Raw genomic sequence first — 21,280 nt, 5'->3', positions numbered from 1 at the left:
AGACTGTCTTGGGGTTTAGTGCACTGCTCTTAACAGAGAATCTTCCCCAGTGCATCAAAATGACAGTTGTTCAGGGCTTGTGCTTGGAACGTACTTGGAAATCTTTAATAGGCATATGAGATAGTCCCCTGGAATCAGCTGCTTCTCTCATCTTAGTGTTAAACCTCAGCATTTGTGTTGCAAAGAAACACACACCTACAGGTCCAGCTAATGAGAACAAATCACTCCAGATTCACCTGCTTGCTTCCCTCTCATAAGAAAGGAAAGCAGCAGCAGCAGCAGCCAGGGATGCCAGGAGAATTGAGACCTGCTGAAGGAAGCTGCTATTGGTCCTCTAAGACCCAGGCTTCGATTTTAAATATCCCTGGGGCTTTTCAATAGAAGGGACTCCCTTTACCTAAAAGAGGAGGCACAGCAGCAGCGGAGTTGTAAGCTTTAAGAGCAAGCTCCAAAATACCTTTCATTTTTTTTTTTTCCTTTTCAGGACTTCTTCCCAACCATCTCCACTCCTCTAATACTACATAGTTTCATAGATTAAGAACTGAAAAGGACTAAGAGGTCATCTAATAAAACTGAGGCCTAAGGAGATGAGGTGACCATCGTCACACAGCTAATAAGTGGCAGAGGGAAGTGGTAAACACAGGTCCTCTGAATCCACATATAGTGATCATTCCATTGTACCATTTGGCAGATTTCCTGGTATCCCTGCTGCCATTCTGTATGGATCCCTCCATCCTTCTCTTCTATGTGTGCAATCTCCAGTTCTCTTTTCTATCTCTTTTCCCCTCCTTGGGGAGGCAGTGGGTTCCAATGGAAAGAATACTCAATCTGGAGTAAAAGTACCCGGGGAAACATTCTGCCCCTCACACTACATAAGTACATTTGAGTAGTCCCTTTACTTACCCAGGTCTTAGTTTCCTCATCTGTAAACTGAGGACTCTTGTACTAGATGGTCTTTGAAATCCCTCCCAGCCTTAAAACCATGATCCCTCTCTTACTGTTCTTTCCCTCTTTTGCTTTCATTTTGGTTTAGCATGTGACTCCCACTCTCCAAATGCCTAGAAATAGAAGTATCTTCCAGGTTGACTAGCACCAAAATTATTTCTCTTAGTAAACTTTCTCTACTTGCTGGTCTACATAAAGTTCCATCTCCCACTTCTATGCCTTTGCATATGATCTTCCCTGTCCATCTTTGCTCTTTGGGATCCTTAGCTACACTCAGTTTAAGGATCACTCCTATGAGAAGTTTTATTTGAATTCATGATCTTAAGACTTACAATCTTAAAATTATTTTTTATATTTTTCTATAGCTTTTATTTACATATTTGTATATATGTATTTTCTCCCAGGAAAAGGAAGTCTCTTTGATGTTAGGAATTCTTTCATTTTTTGTCTTTACCTAGCACTTTGCCTAAATAAATGCTTAATTAAATTACTATTCTTTTAGTCCTTATAAGAAATTATTTATTATATTTTAAGTAGTTTTTTGAAAACGGAGAGTTCACTACTCAGTTTTTCTAATACTGTTGGAATCACTGATAGGTGAAGGAAATTAAGGAAGGATGCACCCACTTTAGTCTGAAACAATTCATTTCAATTTTGTGCTATGACACTGTGTATAGAAATATGAAAATAAGACATTCCTTTTCCTCAATGGAATTATAGTGCATAATCCATGAAGCTGGCACACAGGTATAATGTGAAACTGAGGTTATGATACTAATTTGTGTAATGTTTTTATAGGTATAACACTGAAAAAGGACATTTTAAATAGTGAAGGGAATAGTTTCAGAAAAAGCCAGGAAGATGTGTATGAATTGATAAAGAGTAAAGTGAGCAAAATCAGGTAAACAATTCATACCACAACAACACTGTAAAGACAAACAACTTTGAAAGCTTAAGAATTCCTATCCATGAAATGATCAATCATGATTCCAGAAGAACCGTGATGAAACATAAAAATGCAACTACTGACAGAGAAGTGATGGAATGAGGTTGTACATCAAGACACACACACACACACACATATATATATATATATATATATATATGTATGTATGTATGCATGTATGAATATACATATGTATATATATTTGGATGTGGCTGAAGTGGGGATTTATTTTGTTTGACTACATATATTTGTTACAAGGTTTTTGTTTTTTCTTTTTCAAAGAAAAGAGATAGGGAGGAGGGAGGAAGAAGAGAACATTGATTTTTGTTCATTGAAAAAATAAAGCTTAATTGTAAAATTAAAAAAAAAAAGCCTTTAAAGTAAGACTTTTTTCATGTTATGTGCACTTTGGCTGTCTGGTGAGTCCTATGGACTCCTTCCCATAGTGTAAATGTTTTAAAATGCATAATACAAAATTACAAAGGAAAACAATTATTTTATAATGCAGTTATCAAAAAATGTCATTAAAAAGGTTCACAGACCCTAGGTTAGGAAATGTATGAGAGTCTTTTTTTGTTGTTGTCACTTTAATTATTTGTATTAACAAACTAAAGCATCAACATAGATAACCCAAAAGACATTATCAATCTATTAACCAACAAGTTGACTTCAGAATATGTTATATCACTTTTTTCCATGGTATTTTTTGCCTTCTTCATTATATTTTAATGAATAAAAATGAGATTGTAATCCCTGAATTTAGAAACTAACTCTTGAAAGATGGAATTAGTCCAAAATCACTGGGGTTCTTTTCTACTCATTGATGATTCCCACCTTAGGAACCATGAGTTTAGGAAGGACCCCAGCTGTGCTTTACATCACTCATGCTTGCTATTACTCTCTGTGGATGCTTCCTCTTTCTCCTCATCTACATTGTATGGATACTTCCCCCTTTATAGCTCTTCTTTATCTGCTGTAATTTTTTGAAAATATGAGCTCTTTGAGAATTGGAACTGACTTACTTTTTGTCATTTCTATTCCCAGTGTTTACCAAATGCCACCCCCCCACTGCCCTTTTGCATTTGTGCTAGACAGTGAAAATACAAAAAACAGAAGTGAAATCACAGTGAGTTCTACTTTCTGCAAATTTCTTAGAAGAGTTTGTATTCACGGACCTCTATTGTTTTTTAAGTTTCATTTTAAGAAGTCATTCTTCAGACAACTGTCCATTCAAATATATGGATATTAATGAATACCAAGGGTCCATATTTAAGTAGGCAGTTTCTCATTGTATCTGGACATTTCATACAGGGACTGAATCTATCCTCAGGTGGTAAATCCGGGGCTTGTTGGCCTATTTCAAACCTCTGCTTTTCTTTAGCCTTGAATTTTTGGAAATCTTCGGTCAGATCTTTTGTTTTGAAGAATTATGCTCACATTAAGCCAAATGTTTGACTTCCCTCTGTCTTTGTGACATCTTGTGTGATGGTAGGTTGAGGAGCAAGAGAGGAAATCAATCTAGCCTTTATTTACATGAAGAAATTCATTATTAGCTTTTCTTTTCTGAGAGGGTAGTGTATATTTTTCAGATGTAGATCTTCATTGACTCAGACATTACTGAGTTACAAATTAAATGAAAACTCAAAATGGTTTCTATGCTCTGCTGCCAATTGCATTGAAAAGTTTGAAAAAGTAGAAAATATTAATTGGTGAAACTTTTATCTTCATATTTTAGCTAATGCAGATACTTTTATAATGATATTAAAAGGTCAATAGTTCTAAGACTTTAAAATGATACTGAAGGGTTTTAATTTTTATTTATTTTTATTTGGGGGGACTTGTGCATTAATTTCTTTATATTTAAGCTAGACTTAAAAGGAACTGAAGCCAGAGCAATAATATGAATAAACATTGCTCCATTCTGTGCCAACAAACTGCCTGTCAAACACCTAGACCAATGAACCAGGATTAAATATGTAAACCTCCAACCCCCCAAGGTATAAAAGGATAATCCTCGGTTTTGCCTTTGATTTTTTTCAGAGCAGGGAAGTGTGTGTGTGTGTGTATGCATGTGTATTTCCTTTAGACTAAGCGGATTCTTTTTCTAGAACTGGCAGAAAGCATTTCAATGATGTTATCCCAGGTGGATCCCTCCCCCCATTCAGATTTTTAGTATGCATTTCATTCTATGGAAAATAACAATCATCACTATGAAAGGGATTGAAGTTCATTTTAAATTTACATTTTATCCACCTGAGTATGTTATTCAAAAAAAAAAACTACTAGTAAGCAAATAACTTATGGGTGGTCTTACCTTGTTAGTTTGTTTAATTAGTATAAAAGCCTTGAGTTGGCATTATTACTGCAATCAACTGTACCTCAGATAGTGTTCTAATACAATATGTGTAAATAGATTTGTCTAACTCATGTAATTAGTTGAAAAACAATTGGCGTGGGAATCCAATGGCCAGTTTTCATGAATGCAAAATGTGGCAGTGACATCGTATTGCATTCAGAAGTGGTTATGTGTGTAAAAGTTTACTCTCAACAAAAAACGTTCTTTGCAGTTAAAATATGGCAATTTTATATGCTTTTTTATCACTTGAGCTTGTAATAAGTTTATTTCAGGTATGATGGTTTATCTTGCATCATTCATGGTCTTTCACCTGAGGTTCAGAAGTTGCAGGGCACATGTCATGGAGGAGGTGGAACCCTAGTTAAAAGAAGGCAGTGTGTAGCCTTTTTAGAAAACATTTCTCAAAATATGTCTATAAAGAGATGCCATGGGGTTTTAAAGGTACGTAGATTTCAGGAGAACTGTGACCGTCAGCTACTGAAAAATCAAAGAAACTACTTTTCTATGGTTGTGATTCATGTAAAAGCTAACTTTAAAATACAGAATAAGCTGAAATTGGTGTGCAGAAGGTCAGACTGACACACCTATTACTGAAAATAGCCATGAGAGATATCGGTTCTTTTAATCATCTGGAGAGCCATTTGATTTTCTCGCCCCAAACTTGAGTAGGACATTTGATCAAGGCTATAGGGGTCAGGGCTACAGCAGTGACTTCAAGGCAATCTGAGTTATCTTTCCTCATCATATATCTGCTTCTTTGGACTACAAGTGTTAGAAAAAGTGTTGTTTTAATTATTTTTCAGGTCCTGGGTGGGCACACATTTGGGGCTCCAGTTTTGCCACAGTACTTGATATAATATATTTGAGAATATTTATCAATGTAGCTTCTCTATAGTAAGGAAAACAACTTGGAAATTCATTGTGGGATCTTAGGTCTTTGTAAAATCAAGATGGAGCTCATGGCACAGGTGGCTTGTTCACAGTGTCAATGAGATAAAGATAATGAGCTGGAACCTTGTGTGAATTAGCTCTCATTTCTTCCATGGATGGAGACCACAATCTTTCCTTTGTCAACCATTTTAGAAATGTGCCATTAGTTACTGGATTCAGACCTAGTAAGATGATGTGGACTTATTTTAGCACAAATCTTCCACTACTGTTTGGAACATAAATCAAAGTACATTTCAGATTCCTAATATGATCTTCCCAAAACATATGGTTCACCGGGCAAACTGGGAATTCTGCATTTATTTTCTCATCTGCGGACTGTTACATAAATACCAACAGGCTGCTTTGGACATCATGAAATTTGGTGGTTGGTTAATAAAATTAATTCCCATTCAAATCATGAATAAAATCATAGAAAGCATATCAATAAAATCTTCGTTGTGTGTTAAAATACAGATTCTTGCATAAATGAGAAACCCACCTTTATTTTGGTTCAGAATCATTTTTTCCATGTGATCACTGACACAATGTGATAAGAATTCTTGAGATGTAGAGGAGAACAATATTCAGACTTCAAAATTCTGTACATCTCTCAGAAATGCTTAACATCTTTGTCTCCATTTCTTCATTATCATAAAAAATATTTATTGAATGTTCTTATGCATAAGGGACTGTCTTCCATTAAATTCAAAATTTCCTCCTTACTTCTCGTTTTCTTCTTTATTCATTCCCCTTCTAACTGCTTTTGCCAAGATTCAAATTTAGCTGCTCTTTTCTTTACTGCCAGGTATTTCTTTCACAAAAATCTTATCCATTCTGCAATACAATCCACTCATAACTTTCATGATTTGCCCTGGATCAGTGTAACATTTGTTCTCAGGTTTTGGTTTTTACACATTGAGATTTAAAATCCTTGAGGCTGGGATTATATTTATCAGATACTTTGTATTTATCATATAATGAAGCATATTCCTCAAACCTCTTATTGTAGGGCAAGAATATTAAACAACATCCAAAAAAGATTCAAAATGAAAAATTGAATTAAAGCAGCCCTTCTGAATTGCCATACATTTACTGCCTGACATTAAAAAGAGATAATGCTTAAAGTCTTTATTCTCTTATAAGCATGAAAAATAGGAAAACTAGGCTAGGGGAACCCTAAATTGTCAGACACCTTATCATGAAACCTTTCCATCTACCTTACCTCATCGAGACATCTTTCATACTGCTCCCTCTGATTTTCATTTTCCAAAGCTAGTGCTGAATTCTCTGCCTGCAGTAAGATACAAAAATAATAAAAATGAATCAATGAAATGCTGTGTTATATGACAACTTATTCAATACATTTACCAAATGTATCTCCTCGGGATCCAAAATAATCTTTTAAAAATACACACAACACATTTGATATAAATACTATTATAAATAACTCTGGTATGACTTCTGTCTAATCAAATTGTTAAAAAAAACATTACATTACAATTTAGAAAAACACAGAAGTTGGTATTCTGAACAGGTACAAAATCAATTCATGAATCATGGTGAGAATTGTTGTTTTTCATAAAGTATCACAATTCATATTTTATTTTACTAACACATGAAAACGAGAAATGTCCTAGCCCACTTCATTAAGACCTGTCAGAGTTCACTACTTGAAGCTTAAATCCCAGGAAAGAATGTCAAGTAACTAAGTGTATCAAAACATACTTTTAAATTCAAACAGAGAATGCTAATATGAACTTGAAAAATAAAAGACACTTTTTAGACCCAGAAATGTTTCAAAGGAAAAACAGGGTTAATCTATGCTTAAATATATTCATTCCCTTTACCCAATTGTAATGCCTTCTTTCATTTCCTACAAAAGCTTATCCAGGAGATAAGAATAGTTATTTACTACTGTATTTTTTTTAAAGGCAACAAAAACATGTATTATAAGATAATGACAGAAAAAGGTATTGGAAGACATGGTACAGGATTAAAGACAAAAGAGAGATCAAAGTCTTATAAGATATGTCGGAGTCTCACACTCTTTTCTCATAAATGCTTTCTTCATGAATATAATCTGAAAGAATTACTTATTGAGGACTGTATAACATCACCAGAAATTAAATTGATAATATTCTATCAGGGAATGACTGGATACAGAGGGAGGATTCATTTTCTAATCTTTGTCTATGTCTAGTAAGACCATTGATTTGGTAAAGGAAAGATAAAAATCAATGCCAAATTAGAAGGAATACATTTGAGACAAGTCCAGCCTGATCCATTACATAAATTGTTGTTTAACCAATAGTAAATAGATAAATGTATAGATATTGATACAGACTGTAACAATTGCCTAAACAAGTATGACTTATTTATATTAATTATTGTAATAAGAAGACAATTGTCTCAACTATCAAATACTAAATTTACTTAACAATTGGAGAGAGCTACTAGTCAATGAAAACACAGATTAGAATGTAAAGTCATTTATAAAATCTTATGGGGGCAGCTAGGTGGCACAGTGGATAGAGTATTGGCCCTGGATTCAGGATTACCTGAGTTCAAATCTTACCTCAAAACACTTGACACTTACTAGCTGTGTGACCCTGGACAAGTCACTTAACCCTCACTGCCCCACAAAAAAAGAAAAAAAACAAAACAAAATAAAAATAAATTAAAATCTTATGGTAGATAATTATAAGCAGTATCATGTTATAAAAAAGTCAGAAGTAGTAGGGGGAAAAGAAACATAAAAATTCTGTCAGGAGATCCAATTAAGTCATATATAAATACCATTTAAGGATAAACTAGGCAACAGAAAATTCAAACAAATAAAAATAGGACAGATCTCTCAAGATTTCAATAATAAACTCTTCAACAATGACAGCAAAGCTGCATTTGTTGTTTACTATAAAAGTATTTGATTCATTAGAGCAAAATACTCTCCTAAAGTACTCTCATTAAGATGTCTCCAAATATATTTGTCAGAATCATAGAGGATTTGTTGACAGATTTAAAAACAGATATTACTTTCCTCAGTGACCTTCTGATTATTACTATTAAGTGAGGCACAAAACAGGTAGAAACATGTTTACCCAAAGAATTTGTTATGGTCATGGAGAATATCTATGTCAGAGAACAAATTTAAGGAAGATAACCTATATATAGCAAGATGTTCCAGATATTTCTGCTTATAGGGAATGTGCTAACTGAATCAACATTTCAAACACTGTAGATACGATCCACACAGAAAAAAAAGTGGATAAAGAAATTTTATTTTACTGATCATGATATATTTAGGGGAGAAGGAAATGACAAACCAATCTAGTATCTTTGTCAAGAAAACCCACTGGACAGCACTGGAATGCTGTGGTCCACGGCATTGTAAAGAATTAGACATAAAAATATCATATGCATGTATATATATATATATATATATATATATGTGTGTGTGTGTGTGTATGCATGTATGTATGCGTATGCTATGGATAGACCATGTACTGAATCCAAAATTTAATATAAGGATAAGGGTATGATGGATTTCGTTTAGGAAGCTGTGTGTTACTTTTAAAGAAGTCATTCTTCCTAAACTAAAGGCTCCTTTCAAAAAAATCAATATTCTGATAATTTGGGGGTAAGAATCATGTAGTTCCAAACTCTCAGAAGATTTAAAGTTGTGGGTCAGCCAAAGGACAAAGGAGATGTTCATAGTAGGGGGTGAATAGGCTGAAACATTGCCAAGGAGAGACTATAGGAAAAACAGTGTAATAAGATATCATAAGGAATGATTGTGAAAGGAGGTTGTTCTATCATGTAGGTACAATTGAGGGATCCTGTGTTATCCACTGGAACCCACATAATGTCAATGGACCTAGAGGGACCCATCAGAAGGCAATCCTGTGGAAGATTTATAGCATCATATGTACATGGGTCATACAATGTTTGGAAGTATGATACAGCATCACCTGGTGGACGTACCCATGGAGGATCATAGATTTGGTACTTGAAGGGACCTCACAGCCCACCTATTCCAAATCATTCATTATACAAAGGAGAAAAGAGATTTTAAATGGCTTGCCCAAGGCCACATAGGTATTAAGCATCAAAGGTGATATGTGAACACAGCTCCTCTGACTCCAGAATCGGTCTTCACTGTACCATATTGCCTTCCTGTGAAATCACAGAAACATCGATATATAACACATGGTAAGAGTAGTACAGTATGGAACTAGGACTCAAATTTCAAGAAGTAGTTTTTTTATTTGTTTTCTTTGAGAAATTTTGTGCCTCTGGTATTGGCTTGTTTTAGCAAATATGAAGTGCAAAGCACAATGGTAAGAGATAAAGAAAATATAAAAGTAACCATATTTGTTTCTTTAAAATGCCTGAAGAAAAAAAATGTGTAAGGAAATTAAAGCTGGACACGGGAATTTATATGGGATGCCTGAATCTGGCTTCTTTTGACAGTATCACATAGCAAAAACACTGCAATCGATCCATTCAGATAATTACTACCATTACACAGTTTACGTAAACTCGCCTCATTTTTACTGCTCTGTCAATCCATAAAATCCTGGGAAATAAAGTACCTGTACTGTACTGGCAAAGATACAATGATCACATTTATGGTTAACATTTTCTGTTCCAAAGACCACTTTAATTGAGATAATCCACCATGACCGAGGGGCAATGAAGATATTAACAATTATCTTAGTCACATTAATGTAATCTTCAACCCATAAGTTTATTTTACCCATTTGCATTTATTAAGAATTCAGGATTAACCTACATCTAAGATGGAGCAACAGAGGGAAAAAAGGAGAACTCCTTTAATTAAATGGGATTTTAAAAATCCACATTGTACTCCCAACAGTAACTAAGAATGCTAGGCCTAAAAAAAGAAAGAAAACATGAGAATGTGGGTAAGTACCACAAGCTAGCCTTAGAATATTCCACTTATAAATTAGCACTTTATAAAATCAGTAAATCCTCAAGGATATAATTATAGTTTCTAAGTTAATGTACTGGTGATGCTTTATATTCAATTTTGTTATTTAAGGTATCTAAGTGTTTTTTTCATAAAGAATTATATGATAACCTATCTACCTATGGGGTCTCCAGTACTAATATGGTCCTGGGTGATTGATCTAGAAAAACCTCTCTAAATTTGTTTCCTGCTAACTCTTCTGAAATCCTTAAATGAACTAACATCATCAAAATACCATATCATATGAGCCTATACTAATTTGAATTGACCAAAATTAAGGAAAGTATGAAAGATCACTTTTTTAAATGTTAAGAAACCAAATTTTATGAGAGAACCTATTGAACAATTCTCTGATAACGTAAATACTTCATTATGGCACGAAAGGGATCTTGGGTTCTTGAACACTAGAAGTAGTATTTGGGAAAGCCCAGGACCCTGAACTTAAGAGCCTTATTTATTTATTTATTTATTTATTTATGTATTTATGTATTTATTTATTTATTTATTTATTTATTTATTTATTTATTTATTTATTTATTTATTTTTTGCAGGGCAATGAGGGTTAAGTGACTTGCCCAGAGTCACACAGCTAGTAAGTGTCCAGTGTTTTGAGGTCAGATTTGAACTCAGGTCCTCCTGAATCCAGGGCCACTGCTCTATCCACTGCTCCACCTACCTGCCCTCTAGGTAGGTGCTATTATTATACCCCCCTTTTTTTGGGCAGGACAGTGAAGGTTAAGTGACTTGCCCAGGGTCACACAGCTAGTAAGTGTCAAGTGTCTGAGTAGGATTTGAACTCAGGTCCTCCTGAATCCAGGGCTCATGCTTTATCCACTATGCCACCTAGCTGCCCCACTTAAGAGCCTTAGTAAAAGTAATGCTTCCATTAGAATATCTGCCATCATCATATTGGGAAGCAACTCCTATGGGGACATAGCCTGGCAATTGTCCCTGAAGGTGCTACCTCCAGAGATACATCTAGGAAAGACCAATGAAAGAAAGTTTGTCTCCAAATTCTTTGAGACTGTCAAACTCACATGGTTTTATTAGTTGAAATGACATTAAAAAGAACCATTAGCATGTGATTTGCTGTTGACCCTAAGAACCCTGTGACCTTTCCATCTGACTTTCACCTGCAATCTTTCATATACAATTTCTCCCCTATTAGAATGTGAGCTCCTTGAGAGTAGGGATTGTCATACTTTTCTATTTGTATCCCTGGTGCTTAGCACAGGGCTTTGCATATAATAATGTTTAATAAATGCTTTTTTCATTCATTCATTTGAGTTATTGTATACTTAGATAGAAAGGTTTTAAGTACAAGCCCCAGGATGGGAAATATTATCCAAGGATCAGTCTAGATAAGTTTAGATAGGGTTTAATGTATTATAAAGCTGACCACTAAGGAATGGGGGAATCAAAGCTGGGAAAGCAAATATCCAAACTCATGAAATCACAGACCCTTGAAAAATGAAAACAAGTCACAATTATGGTAGATAAGGTATTTAACATTTGGATCAAAAGCTCCAGTCTAAAGCAGTGCGGGTCTTGGTTCATATGATTTATAGAAACAGTTGCTTTTAAAGTGCTTGAAAATTGGGGGCAGCTAGGTGGCACAGTGGATAGGGCACTGGCCCTGAATTCAGGAGGACCTGAGTTCAAATTCGGTCTCAGACACTTGACACTTACAACCCCAATTGCCTCACCCCCCCCCAAAAAAAAGTGTTTGAAAGTTCTCATTCTTCTCTTGGGAATCAAAACATTACCTTTATAATATTGGTTACACATTTAATCTGTTTGCTAAAATCTTTCTCATAGTTATTCATTCTTTGACTCAACCTACTGTTGTATAGAGCCCTGTGTTAAGGTTAGCTACTTTACCAGTAAAGCTTTTCTGCTCAAAATCATCTAGTAGTTTCCTATTTTCTATGACATTAAGCCTAACTAACCTCCTTGGCCTTTTAAACCCACCATAACTTACTTCTAATCTGCCTGCCCATCTTTACTTCCAATACATTCCTTTTATTTTAGTTGGGTTGGTATGCTCACTACCTTAGAACATATTACACCTATGCATTTCTACTTGTTTTTACTAATGTTCTTCTAATCTGCAATATAAGGTTTGGTCTCACTCAAATAGCACCAAATATTTAAAATCTAGTTCAAATCCTGTTTACTCTATGTTTACTCCTTACTTCCTCAACTATGTCAGGCCTCATTGATATTTCCCATTTAAACTCCCAAGAGTGTCTATTTTGGTTCATGAACTTTAAACATTAGATACTCTGAATTGTGTGTAATAATTTCATGTGTGTTAGTCTCATGTTAGTCAATTACATTCTAATTCCTTTGAAAGCAGAGATACTATCTAATAAATCATGTATTTCCTTTAAGGTTCCTAGCACAGTGTCTTGCACATGGTATGTGTTTAAATATTTATAGTTTTTTTTAATAAATGATAATAATCAGTGAACAAACACTTATTGATCAATTATTTGAATTTTCAAAAATCAGTGAAATTTATTAAGTTTTCTTGTACTTGGGGCGAACATTATGATGTTTTGATATGTATCCATGAAGAATAGAGAGACAGAACATTGATTAATATCTCCCAGGTACACACGAAATTCACCAATACTAGGAGTTTACTCCTCTTTTTGTAAGTGGTAAAAATTATTCTGTCATCCTTTGGTTGGGCCACTAGGGAAATAGAATTATTTGATGATCATTATTATCATTGTCACGGTTATTATTATTATTATTATTTTCAGGAACACTAATAATGGTGATAATTCTAGTTCATCTTCTAAAAGGGGTATAGGCTCTGGGGCATGCTCCTTCTAATGAGGGAATATAATAGTGGTTATTTTTCTTATTCTTTCTGCAATTGCTTCAGGGAGAGAATAATTATTTATTATTATTCTTGCTTTCCTTCATTAGAGAATGTGCTCCAGAGTCTGCCCCCTTTAGGAGATAAGCTAGAGTATTAGTTTCATACTACTTGTGGACAATAGAAAAACATTTCTATCATACCATAACCCATTACACTGCTAATTTTTCCCTTGGATAGGAAACCAAAAAATATCAGAGTTGTTACAGTTAAAACAATGGTAGGGCAAAAGTCTCTCTCTGTTTTGGTCATTATTTAATTGTTTTCTTATGGTGTTAATGATAATTCAGGTTTTGTGAGATATTGAAACATCTCTTCCCCATTCATTAGCAAGCTATTAGTTTTATATATAAATATATTTCTTTTATTTCCTTGTTTAAGGGGGAGGCAAAATAAAGATCAAGTAGTTTTTTAATTTCTCTGCTTTGTGGATCAGTCGGGTCAAATAAACTGTTAACCCTCAAACTAACTACCTGATACTTCAAGGGAAAAATAATAATCAATCTTTATCTCAGACAAAGTATAAAATTTTAAAGAAAATAATCAATTGAGGCCAAAGAATGGTACAGCTGTACCATTTATTTGGGGTATATTTTATTTTCACTTATCCGTGTACATGTTGATACCTCTAAGTAGAATGTACATTCCTTGAAGGTGTGGTGGAGTGCACTTTTTGTCTTTGAATTCCCAGCACCTGGTACAGTTCCTGGCACAAAGGAAATGCTTGATAAATTCTTGCTAAATTGAATGGAATTAAAAAGGAATAGTTTTTTAATAAATTCCACTCCAAAATAAATAATACTATACAAAATTTCATCTGTAGGTAGTTGCATATAAAACATATTAATAAAGGTATACATCTGTGCTCTCCTATATGATTTTTACTTGAATAGCATATAAAGGCCTCATTTCTGGGTGAGACATTGGCATTTAACAGCAAGAGAGTTTTTAAAAGGAGGAACTTTTTTGCCTCTAGGGGAAGAAATCCTTCATTTGAAATATTATTGCCAACACTATGAACTCTGCTGAAAGAGCTGTAAACACTGACCAGATCAGAAGAGGAATTCTAAGACTTTTCCTTAGTTATAAATCAAGTGTTCAGGTAGAATCATGGGTGATCCAGATAGTGGAAAAGATTCCAGACCAATGAACAGGGCTACAACCAGAGGACAAGATAAATTGCCACACCAATGGATGGTAGTAAGAAGACTATATCTATGGAGTAATCACCTTAGCAGGGAGAAGCAGGAGCTTTTAACAGAACAATTACCATATTGAAAAAGGGGGCTGTGCCATAGCTATGGACTTGATGGAAATGACAAATTCCATGAGGAAAAAAACATGGTTCATATCAGCAAAATAGGAATGCCAAGTTTTGGGAATGGATTACTACAGAGGACCATAATGTGAAAAGCTTTATTTTTCAGGGATTATCAATTACCCTGAGAAGTCCTTGCTATGGGATAACATGAAATTAAAATGACTCAGTTGGATTGAGGGGAAAGACCTCAGCAATCTAGGCCACTAACACAAAATCAACTCTCACTATCATCTAAGGATCGATGGTATTTAAGGTATTGTGATTTACCTATTGAAAATATTTAGACAGACAAATGATTTGTTAATTGCTTAGTATGTAGCAGGCACTGTGTTAAACTCTGTGAATACTAAAATAAGAAAACAATCACTACTCTCAAATAGTTTATATTTTAAGTGGGGAAAATAGTATAAAGGGGAGATGGAAAGCAGGGTAAGGTGTGGGGAAGGAAGATGGCTACCCACATAAGGACAAGACTAATGCTGAGGAGACAGAGGAGTCTGGAGAGTGAATTAAACTGGAAATCAAGTGAACATGAATGGGGACCCTTGTGAAATGATGAACTTGGCTGAGTGACTCATCAATTAGGAGAGCAGGTTCTAAGGTAATGTCATCATGTTTCGAACAAGCCTGCATCATTAGGTTTTTTTTGAAAGTCCTCTATTTCCTTAAATATCTACTTTCTCCCCCCAAAATTATACTCAGTTTCATTGGGTAGGTTATTCTGGGTTGAAATCCTAGCTTCTTTGCCTTCTGGAATATCATATTCCAAGCCCTCCATTACTTATAATGTAGTGTAGAAACTGCCAAAGCATGTGTGATCCTGGTTGTATCTCCAAAATACTTTAATTGTTTCTTTCTGGATGCTTAAAGTATTTCCTCCTTGACCAGGGAACTCTGAAATTTGGCTGTAATATTCCTAGGAGTTTTCATTTGGAGATATCTTTCAGAAGGTGATTGGTGGATTCTTTCAATTTCTATTTTACCCACTGGATCTATGATACTTGTGTAGTTTACTTCATAATTTCTTGAAATATGATGTCTAGGCTCTTCTTTTTTTGCCCTTGGTTTTCAGGTAGTCCATAGAATATTGTTTACCATCTAGGCAATCTAGGAATGACTATTGGTCTCAATTAGTATTTTTTTTTTCTGTTGTAGGGCAATGAGAGTTCAGTGACTTACCCAGGGTAACACAGCTAGTAAGATCACTTGTCTGAATCTGAATTTGAACTCAGGTCCTCCTGAATCCAGGGCCAGTTCTTTATCTACTGTGCCACTTAACCCTGCTCTGAATTATAATTATTCGCCACATATACCCAGATAGTGATTATTGGAACTATGAAGTCAGTCTTTTACAAAGGACAATTATAGTCCAACCTGATTTCATTGTAGATGCCCAAAGAGGACAAGTGTGTCTACTCTGGAATGATCTGCTTATTGAATAATAAAAAAAAAATGCGGTTTTCCTAAAGATATGATCTTTTCTTCTCAACTGCTAGTATTTATTATGAAGCTACTATATCATACTGTGTTAGGTGCTGTGGGAGATAGAGAAGATTAAGAACTAGGTACTGACCTCAAGAATGTATAGTCTAATAAGAGCAATATATATGAAGTACAGAATTACTTAATTAATTAAAAAGCACCGTATATTGCCTTACATATTGTTGTTACACAGTATTTGTTGAATGATTGACTACTGATTATAAATGTACTTTATCCAGCTCTCTAGATGTAATATAGATATCATATCATATCAATCTATCTATCTATCTACCTGTCTATCTTCAGTATATCTCCATTATCTCCCATAATTTGGAGAAATATGTCTCAAATTTTTTCTGTCTATAAAATTTTGACTGGATAGTTGTGGAGACTCCTAGGCAGATGGGGGAAATCATGATACTTCCATCTGCTATGGCCATCCATCTGATTATTGCTAGCTTTCAAGGACAAATTGTTCATCCATCATCAACCCATCCATCTATATATTTTTTGTGATTTCCTCTGAGACTTATGCTTTAAATAATGAATAGTGTTCCTCTAGTTATCAGTACAGAAGTAGCTTGTGTTGTTCTTATATTCTCATTCTGTGTTTTTAAATAGATATTTATAAGCCCTAAATGAAACTGCAAAAATTGGTCCTAGCAGTTTGCATGTTTATATGAATAACAACTCCCCTTTCATTTTCTTTTCTCACCACAACTTTGGTTGGCTTTGCTTGGATGATTCCTAAACATTCATAGGTATATAAATGCTGCTATCCATCTGTTACTGCTGTTACATAAGAGTGACTACTGAGAGTCTTGATATATCAAGCAGAGATTCAATTGGCATAAGGAAAGGAAAATATCCATCCATTTTTATCACTTTGCACACCTAAAAACTAGTTATTCATTGGAGGGCATTGTTTTGAAATGTACATAATATCATTTATGCTAATTCATTCAGATGAAATTACATTTGTCTGTTCTACATGTAAATATTTCAAATTATGAGGTTCTTTTTGCTAATATTCACACTCTTTTTATCTGAGTTACACATATAATTCTATTTTTGTTTGTCCTTCCTTTTTTGAAGAAGACCAGTGACATCACAGGATGGTCTTAACTTGTACATGAATTGGATTTAAATGAGGCAGAGTTGCACAAAGTTCTAAGCTTCATTCTCTCTTCTAGAATCACTGAAGTCCAGTGGTAAGACAAAGGTCAAGATGATTGGCAATGGGCTGAGATACAGTGAGATACCTTAGAGTTTTTGCAGTCTAAGTACTCCATAAGATATGCTTCACCTGCCTTCATGGCCATTGGAACAAATTATTCTCATCCATTCATTATGCCCGGGTAAATCTTCACATGCTTGGGGTAGATATTGTCCTAACTCAATGATGGGTCTGAGGCCTGTTTGGTTATCCACAATCTAATTTAGCCCATCTGTTGGGACAGTTTTACTGGAGTATGGCTGCTGAGCATGCTACAGCTTCTTGCAGCCACAGGTGAGAGTTGGATGACAGGTGGATGGTAAAGGTGAATGAGTAGCCCTGAAAAGGGCTCAGCAAGTCCTCATACCAGAGATGCTAATCCTACTTGAATACTCTATATGTATATAGTTTTACATGAAGTCAGTAGGCTTAATAAAAAAATTCTACTAAAGTAACTTTCGTTTGCACACTTCTGTGATCTACTTTATTTATACTTAGATTTACCCAAAGCAGTCTAAATCTGGGCTATAAATTATGCAAATTTGTATTTATTTGTTTACTGTGAAAGTCCAAAAAAGTCCTGAGCTTATGGTCTTTTCTGAGACATAAGATTCAATTGTGGCAGTCTCACTTTACTCTCTAGACACTTGGATCCCCTTCTTTTCAAACATCCTTTCAACCTCTGCCATTTTCTGGAAACTTTCATGTCCCATGCTTGCACTTTGTGTTTGACTTCCTCACCTGTCTGTCACCTGTCTATGACATCAGAGATGAGAAATTAACCAGAGAACCCTGAGAGAACATGCCACCTCTATTAAACCTATGACCTTCAATGTCTACATGAACAGTCAATGTATGAAAACAATTACTCCTTAGGCATAATAAAAACAAACAAAAAGCCCTAACAGAAATAATAGAGAACTTGGAGGAGGCAGTGCCTCTAAGGACCATTACCAACTACCTTTCTCCTTGTATACATCTTAATAACTATCACACCTAAAACTAACAACCACCCATTCTAGTGTATCCTTTTCCCTAACACCTCTCTTCCTTCTTTGCTTCTGATCCCTCATGCTCATACATCTGGGTGTTTTGTTTAGATCATTAAGCCTTCCTTATGTGAGTAAAATGTTTAAAACGAAAAATAATCCTTGCTTTATGCAGTATAGTTTAGGTTTTTTTAAATTAAATTCCATTTAAATCTCATAAGTCCCCCCAGATAGATTGGAAACTCTTGCTCAGACAATCTACTCTATGTTTAGCCTGGGCAAATAGTGCTGCCTTGGATCTGAGACTTTGGGTGCTACCAAACATATGATTTAGTAAGACTCATTAGCTTTTTAATTTTCTTGGTACTAGTAATCTTTGTACTTAAGAGGGAAAAAATATCCTGTGAATCCTAAGAAGGGAGAATGTTTTTGTCCTTGATTTTGTTTTCCACATAAAAAACGGATTTAACTTTATAGAAGTTGGAAGAGAGCTTCAGAGATTGCAGTTGTCAGCTGTTTTCCAGGTATCACTCCTTATCACATATTTCAGAGAAATGGGTATCTTTTCTTTTTCTCAAAAATCAACCAGGTAAGAACTTCCATAGACTAATGATGAACATAATTTACTATCTCTCTCAATCTCCTGCCTGAAGTGAAAACTATTTACTATAGTTTTTCTTTCAATAGAATTTGAAGATGATTCTCTGATTTTAAAGTCCTCCACAGAAGCAGCCTACCTAGATTTAAAGCATGTATTCTCTCTATCCTCAGGCTTCTTTTTTGCAGGCTAAACAAACTCCAATTCCGTTAATTAACCTTTCCTCCCATGTTCCATTTCCCAATCCTTTCATCATTTTTAGAGTTTGCCTTAGGAACTTCCTTCAATTCTTTTAAACTGTGAAGTCTAAAAAGTGGGCAAAATACTCTACTAAGAGACTGACCAATGAAGAATGAAAGTAAAAATAATTTTAGTACAAACTCCATGGGATAAACACATACTGTTGGCTGATTTGAAACTCTACAAGAATAAACACATTTCTAGAAATCATATTCCTAAATTTCAGGATATAGTGCTGTAACTAAGCTTAACTGTAAGCAATTAGTAAGCATCAAGACATGAAATGTAGAGTAAGAGATAAAAACCAAAAAAAAAACAAAAAACAAAAAAAACCAACTCATAGGACATCAACTCCAATGCCTTAATTTTAAGAAAATAAGCCCAGAGAAGGTGGAATTGCCCAAGGTTATAGTACTTTTATAAAGAAGGAAACAAATGACCAGGAGGTAAATTTTCTAAGGTCACATAAATAATAATTGTAAAAGATAGTATTTTAACTCAGGTCATCTGGTTCCTTCCAATGAATAACACTGCCTCATTTTAGCCCAGTTTGGGAAGAGATAACGTGTAACATACATATAATAACACTTTCCCACTTCCATACCCAATCTTTTCTCCATCTTTGTAATTTTTTTCCATGTCCTTTGTTTATGGGAAGATGTTTGAGAGGTTAGAAGGGGCTTTTTAAAATGTATAGTTTTTTTCCACACTTAAGTATATATATACATATATATATATATATATATATTTATCCACCCACCAGTTAAAATGTTAAAACATTTTAACATATATTTTATTTTATTTTTTCTTTTTAATATTTTTTTAAAGTTTTGAGTTCTAAATTCTATTCCTCCTGCCCCACCCTCCCCCCCAGATGGTAAACAATCAGATACAGATTATACATGTGCAAACATGTAAAATATTTCCTTATTAGTAATTTTTACAAGAAAACTTGAATAAAATAAAAAGAATGAAAGAAAGTGAAAAAATTGCATGCTTCAGTCTATATTCAAGGAATATAAGTTCTTTCCCTGGAGGTGGATAATATGCTTCATCATTAGTCCTTTGGGATTGTCTTGTGTCATTGTACTGCTGAGAATAGCTAAGATATTCATACTTTTTCACCTAACAATATTGTTGTTACTCTGTAAAATATTCTCCTGGTTCTGTTCAGGTAACTTTGCATCAGTTAATTTATGTTTTTCATAATTTTTCTTAAGTCATCCTGCTTGTCATTTCTGATAGCACAATAATATTCTAGTAAAATCATATGTCACAGCTTGTTTAGCCATTCCCCAATTGATGAGTATTCTTTTGATATCCAATTCTTAGTCACCACAAAAAGAGCAGCTACAATCATTTTTATAAAAATTGGTCCTTCTTTTGTGGATATCTTTGGGATATAGACCTAGAGGTAGTATTATTGGACCAAAGGGTGTGCACAGTTTTAAGTCTTCTGGGCATAGTTCCAAATTACTCTCTAGAATGGTTGGATCTGTTCACAACTCCACTAACAGTACATTAGCATCCCAGTTCTTCCATATCCCTTACAGGTGGAGATGTTTCAAACAAATGATTATATTAGGAGCAATTTTTGTTTTAATTATGAATAATTTTAACAGGCTAGCATGGAATAACTATTAACTTAATGCCCCCTTTTTATCACTAAGAAACTCCAAAAGCACATTAGAGATGATGAGGATAAAATCACAATGACAATGAAGTTTGAGATGAAGTAATTTTCTCAGAGTTCTACAGATCATTTTTGTCATAGGTGGTGGTGGTAGCAGTGAGTAGACCTTGAAGATCATTAAGTTAAATTCCTTTATTTTGAATATGAGTTAATGAGATAAAAATCCAGTTTATTTGACTAATTCAAGAGATCCTTTCATTACATCAAATTGTCAGAGATGACTTAATTTTTTTTATTAGAAAGATTATACTCAGTTTTGCTGAGTAGGTTACTCTTGGTTGTAATTTTGGAATATCATATTCCAAGCTCTCTGTTCCTTTATAGGGTAGCTACTAAATCCTGTATGATCCTAACTGTGGCTCCAAGATATTTTGATAGTTTAAGTCTGCATTTAACAGTTTCTCCTTGACCTGGGAACTTCAGAATTTGACTATGATATCCCTAGGAGTTTCCAGTTTGGGATCTCTTTCAGGTGGTGATGGATGGATTCTTTCAATTTCTATTTTGCCCTCTGGTTCTAAAATATTTGAGCAATTTTCTTTATAATTCTTTGAAATATGATATCTAGGCTCATTTTTTGATAAGAGCTTCCAGGTACTACAATAACTCTTAAATTATCTCCTCTCAGGGTGTAGCCAAGATGACAGAGGAAAGGCAATAATCTCTTGGAGCTCCTGACACAAT

General features: G+C 34.5%; 1 protein-coding gene across 1 annotated transcript in view; it reads right to left on the bottom strand.

Moving 5' to 3' along the window:
• Window positions 1–21,280, bottom strand: part of NCKAP5 (NCK associated protein 5) — a 1,132,898-nt gene that overhangs the window by 223,527 nt on the left and 888,091 nt on the right. Inside the window, 1 exon segment of the mRNA XM_043991612.1 lies at window positions 6,400–6,468. Within this exon segment, the coding sequence (XP_043847547.1) occupies window positions 6,400–6,468 (69 nt within the window).

Source organism: Dromiciops gliroides, chromosome 3 (genome assembly GCF_019393635.1).
Source record: "Dromiciops gliroides isolate mDroGli1 chromosome 3, mDroGli1.pri, whole genome shotgun sequence".
Lineage (NCBI taxonomy): Eukaryota > Metazoa > Chordata > Mammalia > Microbiotheria > Microbiotheriidae > Dromiciops > Dromiciops gliroides.
The sequence above is the reverse complement of the archived record's forward strand: the minus strand, read 5'-3'. Positions and strand labels throughout refer to the sequence as shown.